Source organism: Ambystoma mexicanum, chromosome 5p (genome assembly GCF_040938575.1).
Source record: "Ambystoma mexicanum isolate Mex_15411 chromosome 5p, UKY_AmexF1_1, whole genome shotgun sequence".
Classification (NCBI taxonomy): Eukaryota; Metazoa; Chordata; class Amphibia; order Caudata; family Ambystomatidae; genus Ambystoma; species Ambystoma mexicanum.
Window position 1 is genome coordinate 69,548,969 of NC_090930.1, and position 12,631 is coordinate 69,561,599.

The 12,631-nt window shown below is 51.3% G+C and overlaps 1 protein-coding gene across 9 annotated transcripts in view; it reads right to left on the minus strand.

Moving 5' to 3' along the window:
* LOC138480737 (ras-related protein Rab-6A-like) overlaps nucleotides 1-12,631 on the minus strand; it is a 457,834-nt gene that overhangs the window by 343,751 nt on the left and 101,452 nt on the right. For all 9 annotated transcript variants that reach the window (XM_069612467.1, XM_069612468.1, XM_069612466.1 and 6 more), the window contains exon 3: nucleotides 12,479-12,532. In XM_069612467.1, the coding sequence (XP_069468568.1) occupies nucleotides 12,479-12,532 (54 nt within the window). The remainder of the gene's footprint in view (nucleotides 1-12,478; nucleotides 12,533-12,631) is intronic.

The following is a 12,631-nucleotide window of genomic DNA, read 5'->3' on the forward strand; positions in this document are numbered from 1 at the left end:
CATCTTACCATAAACATTGTAAAGCACTCCTTCATTCATCCATAGTAGAACTGAGAAGAACAAGTTACTCTCTTACCTGGTAACGTTCTTTCGATTGGGGTGGTCCAACGATGTATTCCATATCTGTGACAGTAATCACCACAGCTGTGCTGCTTCGGAAAATCTTTCGGCGTCTGCGTCCTGCGTCGATGACGTCGATAAGCCGCCCTAGAGGACCTCCTCTGACGGCCGACATCACTGGATGTTATAAGTAGGACGCACGATGCCCATAGCCTCAGTTGTAGTTTTTCCCCAGAACGTGTGGCACCAGTCTTCTGCCAGTCTGACCACACAAAGCCTTGCGGAAACGTAAGCTGCAATCTCATAAGAAATTCTGTAGCGGGGAAGGCAGGGTGGGAGCGATATGGAATACGTCGTCGGACCATCCCATCGAAAGAACGTTACCAGGTAAGAGAGTAACTTGTTCTTCGAGGGCATTGGGTCCTCCAACGTATTCCATATCTATGACAGACTCCCAAAGCAGTACCAATGCAAGGAGGTGGGAAAAGAATTTAGAAAAAGAAATTTAGAATGCCCAATCAAATTGCGGAGCAAAGGATCGCCTTGCCAAAGGCCAGATCCTGCCCACAGATGGAATCGAGGGAGTAGTGACGTACAAAAGTATGGACCGAAGCCTAGGTGGCTGCATCACAGATGTTACGAATAGGAACACCCCTCTGTAGGGCAGTAGAGGCAGCCATATCCCCGGTAGAATGGGCCCGCAAGCCGACCGGTGGGTCCTTACCCGCCAAGCAGTAACACTCAGAAATAGCCAGAATAATCCAGCGAGACAAAGTCTGCTTAGTCACAGCTTGTCCCAAACGCTTGCCAGTGTAACCAATGAAGAGTTGATCGGCCTAAAAGAAATTACGACACCAAGAAAGGAAGGACGAACTCTAAGGACAACTCTGTCCTTCTGAAATACAGTGAAGGGTGGCTGTAACTCACTCACTCTGCGAGTGGAAGTGACCGCAACCAAAAATACAGTTTTAAGAGTTAACAGTCTCAAAGGGCATGAATGCAAAGGCTCAAACGGGGCACCCATCGGAAACCTGAGGACAAGGTTCAAATCCCAACCGGTCACCTGGAAAGGTGACCGAGGGAACACATTAGTGAGCCCTTTTAGAAACTGAGAAACGAAAGGAATTCTAAAATAAGAACACTTCAGACAAGCGGTTAAATATGGACAGCGCCGCCAGGTAACCTTTGATGGTACCCACTTGCAGGCCCCTGTGGGCCAAAGAAAGCAAAAAAAGACAGAACCATAGGAATGTCACATGAAAAAGGATCCACATTCTTAACCCTGCACCAGTCGCAGAACTTTCGCCAACGGCAACGGTACAGGGACTTTGTTGCTGGCTTTCTGGCCGGAAGCAACACCTCCATCACATCTTCAGGGAGGTCCCAATCCTTATACCTCAACCTTTCAGAAACCAAGCGTGAAGGTTGAGGGATATGACCTCTGGATGGAGAACCTGACCCCCCCCTTCCCGTGAGAGCAGATTGTCTCGGTACGGAAGACGACGTGGAGGGCAGATGGCCAAGTCCAGAAGGTCCGGGTACCAGGTCCTCCGGGCCCATGCCGGACCAATGAGGATCATCCGGGAACCTAACCTGCGTAACCTCCGCAGCACTTGCGGAATGACGGGGACTGGAGGAAACGCGTACAGCAGTGGGAATGACCACTCCACCATGAACGCGTCTCCCAAGGTTCCTCTTGGAGGAAATTCCTGCGAGCAGAACCCTTAGCACTTCCGGTTGACATTGGAGGCAAAGAGATCCACTTGAGGGGTCCCCCAAAGGGCGAAGATCTCCAGGAGAATCTCCTGAGCCAACTCCCACTCGTGAGAGATCGCGCTCTGCCTGCTCAGAGCGTCCGCCGTCTCGTTTTCGTCTCCGGCAGATGAACTGGCGAGATCGAACCTTCCTGCTGGATTGCCCAGAACCAGAGCTGCATCGCCTCCATGCACAGAGGAAGTGACCCTGCCCCCCCCCCCTTTTTGTTGAGGTAGTGCACAGCTACTGTGTTGTCCGTCAGGATCAGGACATTCTTTCCTCGCACAGTCAGCAGAAAAGCCTTCAGGGCAAGCCCGACGGCCCTCAGCTCCAACAGATTGATATGGAGTCTAGACTCCGACGGAGACCGACCGCTGACTCAACTCGTTGGCATGAGCTCCCCATCCCGCCAGGGATGCGTCCGTCACGATAGTCACCTCCGGCCAGGGTAGCCAAAAAGGAGCCCCCTTCATCAGATTGCCCAGGGCCCACCACAGAAGGTCCTGGGCGACCGAGGACGGCACCTGAACCGGGTCCGACATCCTGCCAGAGGACTGAGACCACTGGAGCTTGAGTGCCCATTGCAAAGATCTCATCCGCAACCTGGCCTCTGGCACCAGAAGAATGCAGGATGCCATGAGGCCGAGCAACATCAAGAACTCTACGCTGGGAGACTCTGGGTAAGCTGAAACTTGTGCACCATCTGCTGAATGTGATGAGCCCTCACCTGGGAGGAAAACACAGCCCCAGGGACGTGTCGAGCACTGCTCCGATGTACTGGAGCCTCCGAGTTGGTGACAAATGGTACTTCCTTAAATTGAGGGAGAAGCCCAGCTTGTGGAGGGAGTGGCAGGTGACGGACAGATGATCCAGGACTTGCTCGGGAGAGCGCGCCCTGATCAACCAATCGTCCATGTAGGGGTAGACGTGAATCCCCCCTTTTCTGAGATGCACTGCCACCACTACCATGAGCATGGTGAAGACACTCGGGGCGGAGGCCAATCCGAACGGCAGGACCCGAAACTGAAAGTGCGAGTCGCCAACCGCGAACCTCCGGTACTTCTTGTGCTTTGGATGGATCGGCACATGAAAATAAGTGTCCTTGAGGTCGAGAGACACCAACCAGTCCTGAAGTTGAAGGGCCTGGAGGACTTGAGAGTAACCATCTTGAACTTGTCCTTCCTGAGGAGTTTGTTCAAACTGCGCAAGTCCATGATTGGTCTCAATCCCCCGTCCTTCTTGGAAATCAAAAAATAAGGGGAATACCATCTCTTGTTCCTCTCCACTACAGGCACCAGTTTTATGGCACCTTTCTCCAGCAGGGATTGAATTTCCTGCGAAAGGAGCGGATCCGGACTCTTCAAAGAGAGATTCCCCGGTGGATTGTCGTGAGGCCTCTCTGCCGGAAAGGAAGACAGTAGCCGCGGGCTATGATCTCCAGAACCCACACATCTGAAGTAATGGCACGCCACTCAAGATGCTGCGCCAGCCTTCCCCCCCAACCGGCGAACCATGGGACATGGCCTCATGACTGAGCTGAAGCGGCTGCGGCGTTGCCTGAGGGCAAAGAGGCAACTGCCCGAGCGGCCTTGGCACCTCGAGTACCTTGTTTTCCACCTCCGACACTCCTACGGTGGCCCCTTTGACTGGCAGCTCCTCTCGCTTTACCAAAGGATGAGTATTAACGAAAGGAACCTCCCCTCCATTGCTGTCCCCTAGGATGAAAAGGCGGAGGTTGTCGAACTGCAGCACCCAACGACTTCGCTGCAGCTTTGGAGGTCTGCAACCTCTCAAGGCTCTCGTCAGCCTTGCTGCCAAAAAGATGTTCACCGTCAAAGGGCATGTTGAGGAGCCGAGCCTGCACATCAGGAGCAAACCCCGACTTCTGCAACCACGCAAAGCTGCGTATTACGGTGCTCGCCGCCATGGACTGGCTGACGCAATCTGCCATGTCCAAACCCGACTGAACGGCCTCACACATAACATCCTGGACCATAGCAAGGAAACCATTCCGTTCGTCCCCTTCGGGAATATGTTCAGCCGCTAAGGAAACAGTCCCACAGAGTGTGCATGAAACGAGACAAGGCACATACGGAGTTGGCCCCCTGAAGCGCCATACCCCCTGAAGAAAACACTTTCTTCGCCCAACCATCAAAACACTTGTCGTCCCTATCAGGAGGGATGGTAGGATATGACGCCTGCTTTGCCGGGGCTGTAGCCGCCTGCACCACCAAACTCTCTGGAATGCAGTGCTTGGTCAAGTAGCAGGGGTCGCTACTGGCTGGGCGGTATTTTCGCGGCAAAGATTTGCCCACTGCCGGGAGACTCTCCGGAGCAGTCCAAGCCGCCGCCACCCTCCTCTGTAGAGCCATATGGAATGGCAGTACCGGGTCAGTTGGTGGACCTTGGTCGAGGATATCCGTAAGGTCATCCTGAAGAAAATCCCCTGGGGGAGCAGACCACCCAAAGTACTCGGTAACCCTAGACATAAGGTGCCGGTACGAGGAGTCGGCATGAGTGCCAGGCTCAGGTCTACAAAACTCCACCTCCAGAGAGGTGTCCAGACCACTGGCGTCGTGCAGGGACTGACGCGGTCGTCAATTTGGCTATGGCCCGGGAGAATCTCATCTGGCACGGTATCAGGAACCATGCCATCATCAGAGCCCTCATCCACCTCTGAAATGTACTCAAGATGGCGGTAAGAGGGCACAGAATGAGGAACAAAGCCTGGCTTGACCTTGGCCAGAGCCTTTCTAGGGGGTTCCACAGTGCCACGGGGTACCCCTGTCGAAACAGCCTCGAAATGCGTTGAGGGCGTCGAGTGAATCGGCGTTGACGCCAAACGCGGTGCCGACAGCATCGATGGCGTCAACACAGGCCTTGAGGTCGGAGCCCCGAGTGTGTCCCTCGACAGCCTGGGCGCCGACTTCTTTGGAGGCGTAGCCTCGAAAGAGTCAGTCGACGACCTCGGCGCCACAGGCATCGACGTCTTCCTCGAAGACATCACAGGTGCACACGGTCTCGAGCACATCGATGACCGGGACCTGGAACGGGCATGACGAGAAAGATTCCCCTTGTCCGAGCGGGACCTTTCCCGTGAATCGTGCCGACCACCCGAGCCCAAAGGGGTAAGAGCGGTGTCTTTCGACCGATCACGACCGACCACACTCGGAGGCGCGGACAGACCAGTGCCCTGCGATTCAAGAATCGGTAGCATTTTCTTACCGAAGGAAGCCCATTCCTCTGGCGTCGCATGCTTGGTGGGATAAGGGACCAGTCGACGGGCGGAGTCCTCTGATGAGGGAGGGGAAGGTGCCCGATGACAGCGCTTCCGGGAGAACTTCGAAGAGGCAGAGGAGTGGCGGGACCTACTCCGGGACCGAGACCCACTGGACTTCCGACGACAATGCAGAGAGTCGCCCCTCGAATCGTCCGTCGAAAGCCCCGCAGACCTCGACTTCCATGGCTTGGACACCTTACCTACCGACAGTTTCTTCTTGTGCTCCCGCAAGGCTTTGGACATAAGCGACTGGCAGTCGACACAATCATCTGTGTCATGGGCCTCCCCAAGGCACCAGAGGCAGGTGTCGTGCGAGTCCGTCACCGACATCTTGGACCCACAGTCCCCGCACTTCTTAAAGCCCGGACGCGGGGTGGAAGACAAGGTAGAGATCACGAAGGATACTTCACAAACGAACAGGTTCGAAGAACCGATAAAGAACAGAAACTCCAAAGAGTCGAGGCGCGCTGAGATCTCCGAAGCGAACACGTTTGCGGAAAAAATGGAACTGAGGCTACGGGCGTCGTGCGTCCTAATTGTAACATCCAGTGACGTCGGCCGTTGGAGGAGGTTCCTCGAGGGCGGTGCATCGACGTCGGACGCAGAAAGATTTTCCAAAGCAGCACAGATGTGGTGATTACGGTCAAAGATATGGAATACGTTGGAGGACCCAATCCCCTCGAAAGAGGCATACAATAGAAATCAGACTACTTTGTGGGGGTACAGACCCCAGATAAGCCATGAGGACAGCCAGAGTTGTTAAAATAAGGCTTCCAAATCAATTTGAATAGTCTACATCTATTTAAATGTGCTAGAAAGGATCATGGTTTACAGAAAAGAACAAGTTACTTCTTACCTTGTAACGTTCTTTCGACGGGATGCTCCTCCGACGTATTCCTCATCTTAGATATCTCCTTCTAGCTCTGCTGGCCTCGGAAAATATTTCTCTAGAGGGCGCTGCGCGTCGACGTCCTCCGAGTCGATGTCCCTCGACAGCCGCCGTATCGAAGTCAACGTCATCCTGCCTATAAAGGCCGCACGCAGCGTCCGTTGCTCAGTTCCGTTTTGGAGCCCACAATAATACTTTCTGGACTAGACTAATCACCCTGAAGGAGCGTAAGCTGCAACAACAAGGGAAGTAGAACTGCGGGGATGGATGGAAGGGTCGATGAGGAATACGTCGGAGGAACATCCCGTTGAAAGAACGTTACAAGGTAAGAAGTAACTTGTTTTTCGAAGGGATTGTGTCCTCCGACGTATTCCTCATCTTAGATAGGCTCCCATAGCAGTATTCTATTATTGGAGGAGGGAGTACTGTCTTCACGCTGTCTTCTATTGATGAATAGAATGCAGTACAGCCCTTCCAAACCTAGTCAGTCTCTTGACTGGAGGAGGAATCCAAATTGTAAAATCGTGTAAAGGTATGGACAGACGACCATGTAGCGGCCGCACAGATGTCTTTAACCGGCATGCCTCTTTTGAGGGCCGATGAAGCTGCAATACCTCTGGTCGAATGAGCCCTAAGGTTTTGAGGGGGCTCTTTCCCTGCCAGTTTATAACATTCCAGAATGGCTAGAATGATCCATCTGGAAATGGTCTTCTTAGTTATTGGTGACCCCAGCTTGTGATCTGTGTAACCTACAAACAGCTGGTCTGCCCGTCTTATCCTGGCTAGTCTACGGATGTAAAAACTTAAAGCCCTTCTAGGATCTAGCCTGTGTAACCTCTCTTCCTCTTTCCCCGGATGAGGAGGAGGATAGGAGGATAGAAAGATGGTAGGGTAATCTTCTGAGTGATATGGAATTCAGAAACCACCTTTGGGAGGAAATTAGGCTTCACTTGCAGGACAACTTTGTCTTTGTGAAATATTGTGTGAGGGGGTTTACAAGAAAGAGCTTGTAATTCGCTCACCCGTCTAGCAGATGTAAGTGCTATTAATAAAACAGTTTTAAGGGTAAGGAATCTTAGCGAACAAGAATGGAGTGGTTCGAAAGGTGTGCCCATCAGGAAAGTTAGTACTAAGTTTAAATCCCATAGGGGAACTTGGAATGGTCTTGGGGGATAAACATTGGTTAACCCCTTTAGAAACTGTATTACCAAGGGTAACTTGAAATAGGATGGTACTTCTGCAGTGCGCTTAAAGATGGATAGCGCTGCGAGATAGCCCTTAATGGTGCCAACTTGAAGGCCTGAATTCGCCAAATATAGAAGGAAGGACAAAACCATTGGTGTACCACATGAAAAAGGGTCGATATTCTGTTCTCTACACCAGCTGCAAAATCTGTTCCAACGGCAGCTGGCCTCCTTGCTGGCCTCCTTGTTGCTGTCCTCCTTGCCGAAAGCAACACCTCCATAACATCATCAGGGAGGACCCAATCCTTGTACCTCAGCCTTTCAGAAGCCAAGCGTGAAGGTTGAGGGTTTTGATGTCTGGATGGAGAACCTGACCTCCCTTCTGTGATTGGAAGTCGAATTGGAGGGCAGATGGACAAGTCTAGAAGGTCCGGGTACCACGTTCTCCTGGCCCAATCCGGGGCAATTAGGATCATGGTCCTCCGGAATCTTCTCAACTTCCTGATCATTTGAGGAATGACAGGGACCGGTGGGAACGCGTACAGAAGCGGAAACTCCCAGTCCACTATGAACGCGTCTCCCAGAGCTCCTCTCGGGGGAAATTCCCTTGAGCAGAACAGATCGCATTTCCTGTTGACGCTGGTGGCGAACAGATCCACCTGAGGGGTTCCCCAAAGGGCGAAGATCTCTTGAAGGACTTCCTGAGCTAGTTCCCACTCGTGGGAGACTGTGCTCTGCCTGCTCAGAGCGTCCGCTGTCAAGTTCTTCTCTCCGGCTAGGTGAACTGCCGATAGAGAGATTCCTTCTTGGATTGCCCAAAACCAGAGCTGTATCGCCTCTCTGCACAGGGGTAGTGATCCTACGCCTCCTCTTTTGTTGAGGTAATGCATGGCCACTGTGTTGTCCGTCATTATCAGGACATTTTTCCCTTGTACAGCTGGCAGGAACGCCTTCAGCGCAAGTCTGATGGCTCTCAGCTCTAACAGGTTGATATGTAGTCTGGACTCCGATGGAGACCAACGACCGCTGATGGTCAAGTCGTTGGCGTGGGCTCCCCACCCCGTGAGTGAGGCATCCGTGACTACTGTTATCTCCGGCCAGGGTTGCCAAAACTGTTCTCCTTTCAGAATGTTCTCCTGACAGGCCCACCACTGAAGGTCTCGAGCCACCCTGTCGGGAACCTGAAGAAGATCTGTCATTCTCCCTGAGAATTGTGACCACTGAGTCCTCAGTGCCCACTGGAGGGATCTCATTCTCAGGCGAGCCTCTGGCACTAGGAAAATGCAGGATGCCATGAGGCCTAGCAACCTCAAAAAGTCGAAGGCTGGGAGACGTTGGGCATCTTGGAACTTGGTAACCATCTGTAGAATATCTTGAGCCCTCACCTCTGGTGGCGAGGCTTTTCCCAGGGAAGTGTCCAGGATCGCTCCTATGAACTGGAGTCTCTGTGATGGTATCATTTGTGACTTCTTTAAATTGAGGGAGAAGCCCAGTTTGTGAAGGGAGTGGCAACATGATTTAGCTGGATCTGAGCTTGTTCCGAAGAGACAGCCCTGATCAACCAATCGTCCAGGTAGGGGTAGACGTGAATCCCTTCCCTCCTTAGACTAGCCGCCACTACCGACATTAACTTGGTGAAGACCCTTGGGGCGGAGGTCAGCCCAAATGGCAGCACTCGAAATTGATAGTGAGAGTTGCCAATTGCAAACCTCAGGTATTTCCTGTGTTTGAGATGGATAGACACATGGAAATAAGCATCCTGAAGGTCCAGAGATACCAACCAGTCCTGGAACTGAAGGGCCTGGAGGATCTGAGAAAGAGTGACCATCTTGAATTTGTCTTTCCTGAGGAATTTGTTCAATTCTCGCAAGTCCAAGATGGGTCTCAGTCCTCCATCTTTCTTTGGAATGAGAAAATAAGGGGAGTACCAGCCCTTGTTCCTCTCCGCTACAGGTACCGGTTCTATGGCACCTTTCTCTAGCAGGTCAAAAATTTCCTGCAAGAGGAGCGGATCTGGAGCTTTCTGAGAGCTGATCCCCGGTGGATGACTCTGAGGTATGCGTAGGAGAGGCAGGCAGTAACCTTGGGCAACTGTTTCCAATGCCCAAGCATCTTACGTGTTAGCCTGCCATTCCGCCAGATGTTGAGTCAACCTGCCTCCTATAGGTGTCCTGTGAGGGAAGTCCTCAGAGTGGTTTTGGGGCAGCTGACGCGGATGCCGATGGTAAAGAGGCACCTGCTGTTGCTGCGGCTTTTGAATATCTACCCCGTCCACCTCGGGTAGTTCTTCTTTGTCCCCTTTGAGCCGGACGTCCTCTACCTCTTCCGAATGCGGAGTAGAAGCGAAAGGACTTGCCCCTCGCAGAGGTTCCTGTGGGACGAAAAGGTGTCTGACGGATTGCCGCACCTAGGGATTTTGCTGCTGCTTTTGAAGTTTGCAGTTTCTCTAAACTGTCATCCGCCTTTTTTCCGAACAAAGAAGAGCCATCGAATGGCATGTTCAAGAGCCTGGCTTGCACATCAGGGGCAAAACCAGACTCTCAACCAAGCAAATCTCCTGGTTGTTGTACTTGCCATTGCTCTGCTGATACTGTCAGCCGAATCAATGCCCGTCTGGAGGGATTCGCACATAGCGTCTTTACAGTCCTGTATGATATTCAGGAACACCTCCCTTTCTTCTCCCTCCGGGATGCAGTCAGCCGCTGTAGAAGCACACTCCCAAAGTGTATGGCTGAATCTAGCAAGGGTGCAGTAGCATTAACAGATTTTAACGCCATGCTACATGCCGAGAAAACTTTCTTTGCCATAGCATCATATTTTTTATCGTCCCTGTCCTGTGGAACGGTAGGGTAAGCAGTCTTGACATCAGTAGAAGATGCTGCCTGTACCACCAGACTTTCTGGGGATGGGTGTTTTGACAAAAACTCCGGGTCTGTAGAGGATACCCTATATTTTGTAGACAGTTTTTTACTTACTGCCGGGACGACATCTGTGGTTTCCCAGTTTGTCATAATCTTCCTCTGAAGAGCTTTATGAAAAGGCACCACAGGATCCTCCTGTGGGCCTTTGTCAAGAATATCCGTGAGGTCATCTTGTTGGAAAGATTGTGAAGGTGCAGACCACCAGCATGCTCCCCCGGGTCTGGCCTAGCAAACTCCACCTCAGGGAAGTGTCTAACCCACTTGCCTCATGTAAGAAATCATGAAGATCCTTTAACCTGCGTTCTTCAGAGGAAAATTCCTCTCTAATTGGGGTTACAGGTCCCTGCAACTCAAATGTGTCTTCCTGTTCAGACAATTCACCCTCTTCCATAATTGAGGACATAGTTCTCAATTGTTCTGAACTCATAAAGGGTGTAAATCCCATTTCCAAGGCAGAGGGTGCCGAACTTGTCATAATCGGCCGAAGGCTTTGAGCGTGGCGTCGAAAACCAAGGCGGAGGCCTCGATGACCTCGACAGAATTGGGATTCTACTCGACAATCTCGAAGCCATCGTCATCGAGGACCTGGGGATAGTCACTGGGTGTGTCGTGACCGTGACTTTTCTTGGCGTCGACGCCGGTGTCGAAGCTGGCGTCGAGTCGACAGACCCGTGTGTCGAAGGTCCCTTCGACAACGGCGTCAAAGACACCGACCTCGGCGTCGACGGAACCTTCGTCGACGGAACCTTCGAGGAAGGTTTAGAGGTCATAGCTTTACTCGAGGGTTCGAGACGCGCTCGAGAGATTTCCTTCGCCGGGTACTGCGACTCGCAGCGTTTTTGACCTTCAGGTCTTTCGACCAGAGCATCGCTCTCGGCAGTCTTCGAGGGGGTCGAGGCCGCTTTCTCGAAGACGCTCATCATATTTTTGCGGAATTCCTCCCATTCAGCCCGGGAACTATGTTTCGTTGGGCAAGGGATTCTTTTTGGTGAAACAGAGGAAGAGGAAGACGGAGAAGGGGATCTTCCGACGTCTCCTCTTCGAGTGCTTCGATCTCGAGGAGTGATGGGACCCACTACGAGACCTGGAACGCGAATGGTGACGAGGAGACGAATGTCTCGACTTCGTCGACGAAGAAGAAGCTTTAAAAGTCTCACCTTTCTCCAGCTTCCCCCTACGCTCCTTCAGGGCCTTAGCTGTCATGGACATATAGTCCTCGCACTCCGAACAATGGTGATCAGCTCCCAAACACCACAGACAAACTCTGTGAGGGTCAGTCAGCGACATCTTTTTCCCACAATCTCGGCATTTTTTGAAGCAGGATCGAGGAGTTGTCGGTTCCGACGAAGATGCCATCGAGTACGGATCGAATAACTCGAGGTAAATAGATTTAACCTGACAAAAACTGAGCAACGGTATTCCGAGGCACTGAGTAAGCGCGGAAAAACGGAACTGAGCAACGGACGCTGCGCGCGGCCTTTATAGGCAGGATGACATCGACATCGATACGGCGGATGTCGAGGGACATCGACTCGGAGGACGTCGACGCGCAGCGCCCTCTAGAGAAAAAATGTTCCGAGGCCAGCAGAGCTGGAAGGAGATATCTAAGATGAGGAATACGTCGGAGGACACAATCCCTTCGAAGTTACCTTCCTCAAAAGCAAATTTAGATCAAAAGAATGCATCGCGTCAAAGAGGCCCAATTAACCTACACAAACTACTAAATTCCAATGAAAAACAGGTTTCAAATTGAACACTTCCATTTAAAGTTGAAGATGACAACAGTAAACAGGAGAAAATCGGAGCCATACAAAAGAACAACTTGTGAGAAGGTACATCTCAGATAAGTCATTTAAACAGTCAAGAGAAAGATTGGTATATCAAGACTCTTCACTGGGAGAGTGATAAAAGGAAACGCAGATGAACTGCATAGTTTCTTTTATACACTTATTGACATCAATTGTCACCCCTTGGTGCCAAAATCAGTCACCTACAAAGGGGGCCATGGTTGCGCCTTTGAAGATGGCTATTCTAACTGCAGGTACCTATGCTGACTGCCATTGTGCTTGGATGAAGACATCCGACATATCAACTGCCTTGATCTAGAACAAGCATAATGTGATGCATAGACTAAGTACACAGCCACTCTACTGATGTGAACGCTATGTTAAGGAGCCTAACCAACACCTTTCATCTCAAAATAGACATTTCAGACCAAGGCAACTGCAAATCTTCTAAAACTAATGTTTTAGACCCCATTACACCTTTTGGTGCTTTCAACTCTTAATGGATTGCACAGCATTATGAAGACTACCATACACCCAATGTGCTATATCTCACTCATTCACACGATTCTGCTGTAGGTGAAGTACACACATTATTTACTCACCGTGCGATCTTCTAAGTACATTGTTTTTGAGAGAAAATCAATTCCAATAGTTGCCTGTAAAAGGGAACAAAAAAAGAAAGTGTTGGTTAGTAGCAGTCATTATTAGCAAGAGACCAAGATTCTAACATCAAAGACCAAATTAAACAGGTCTTT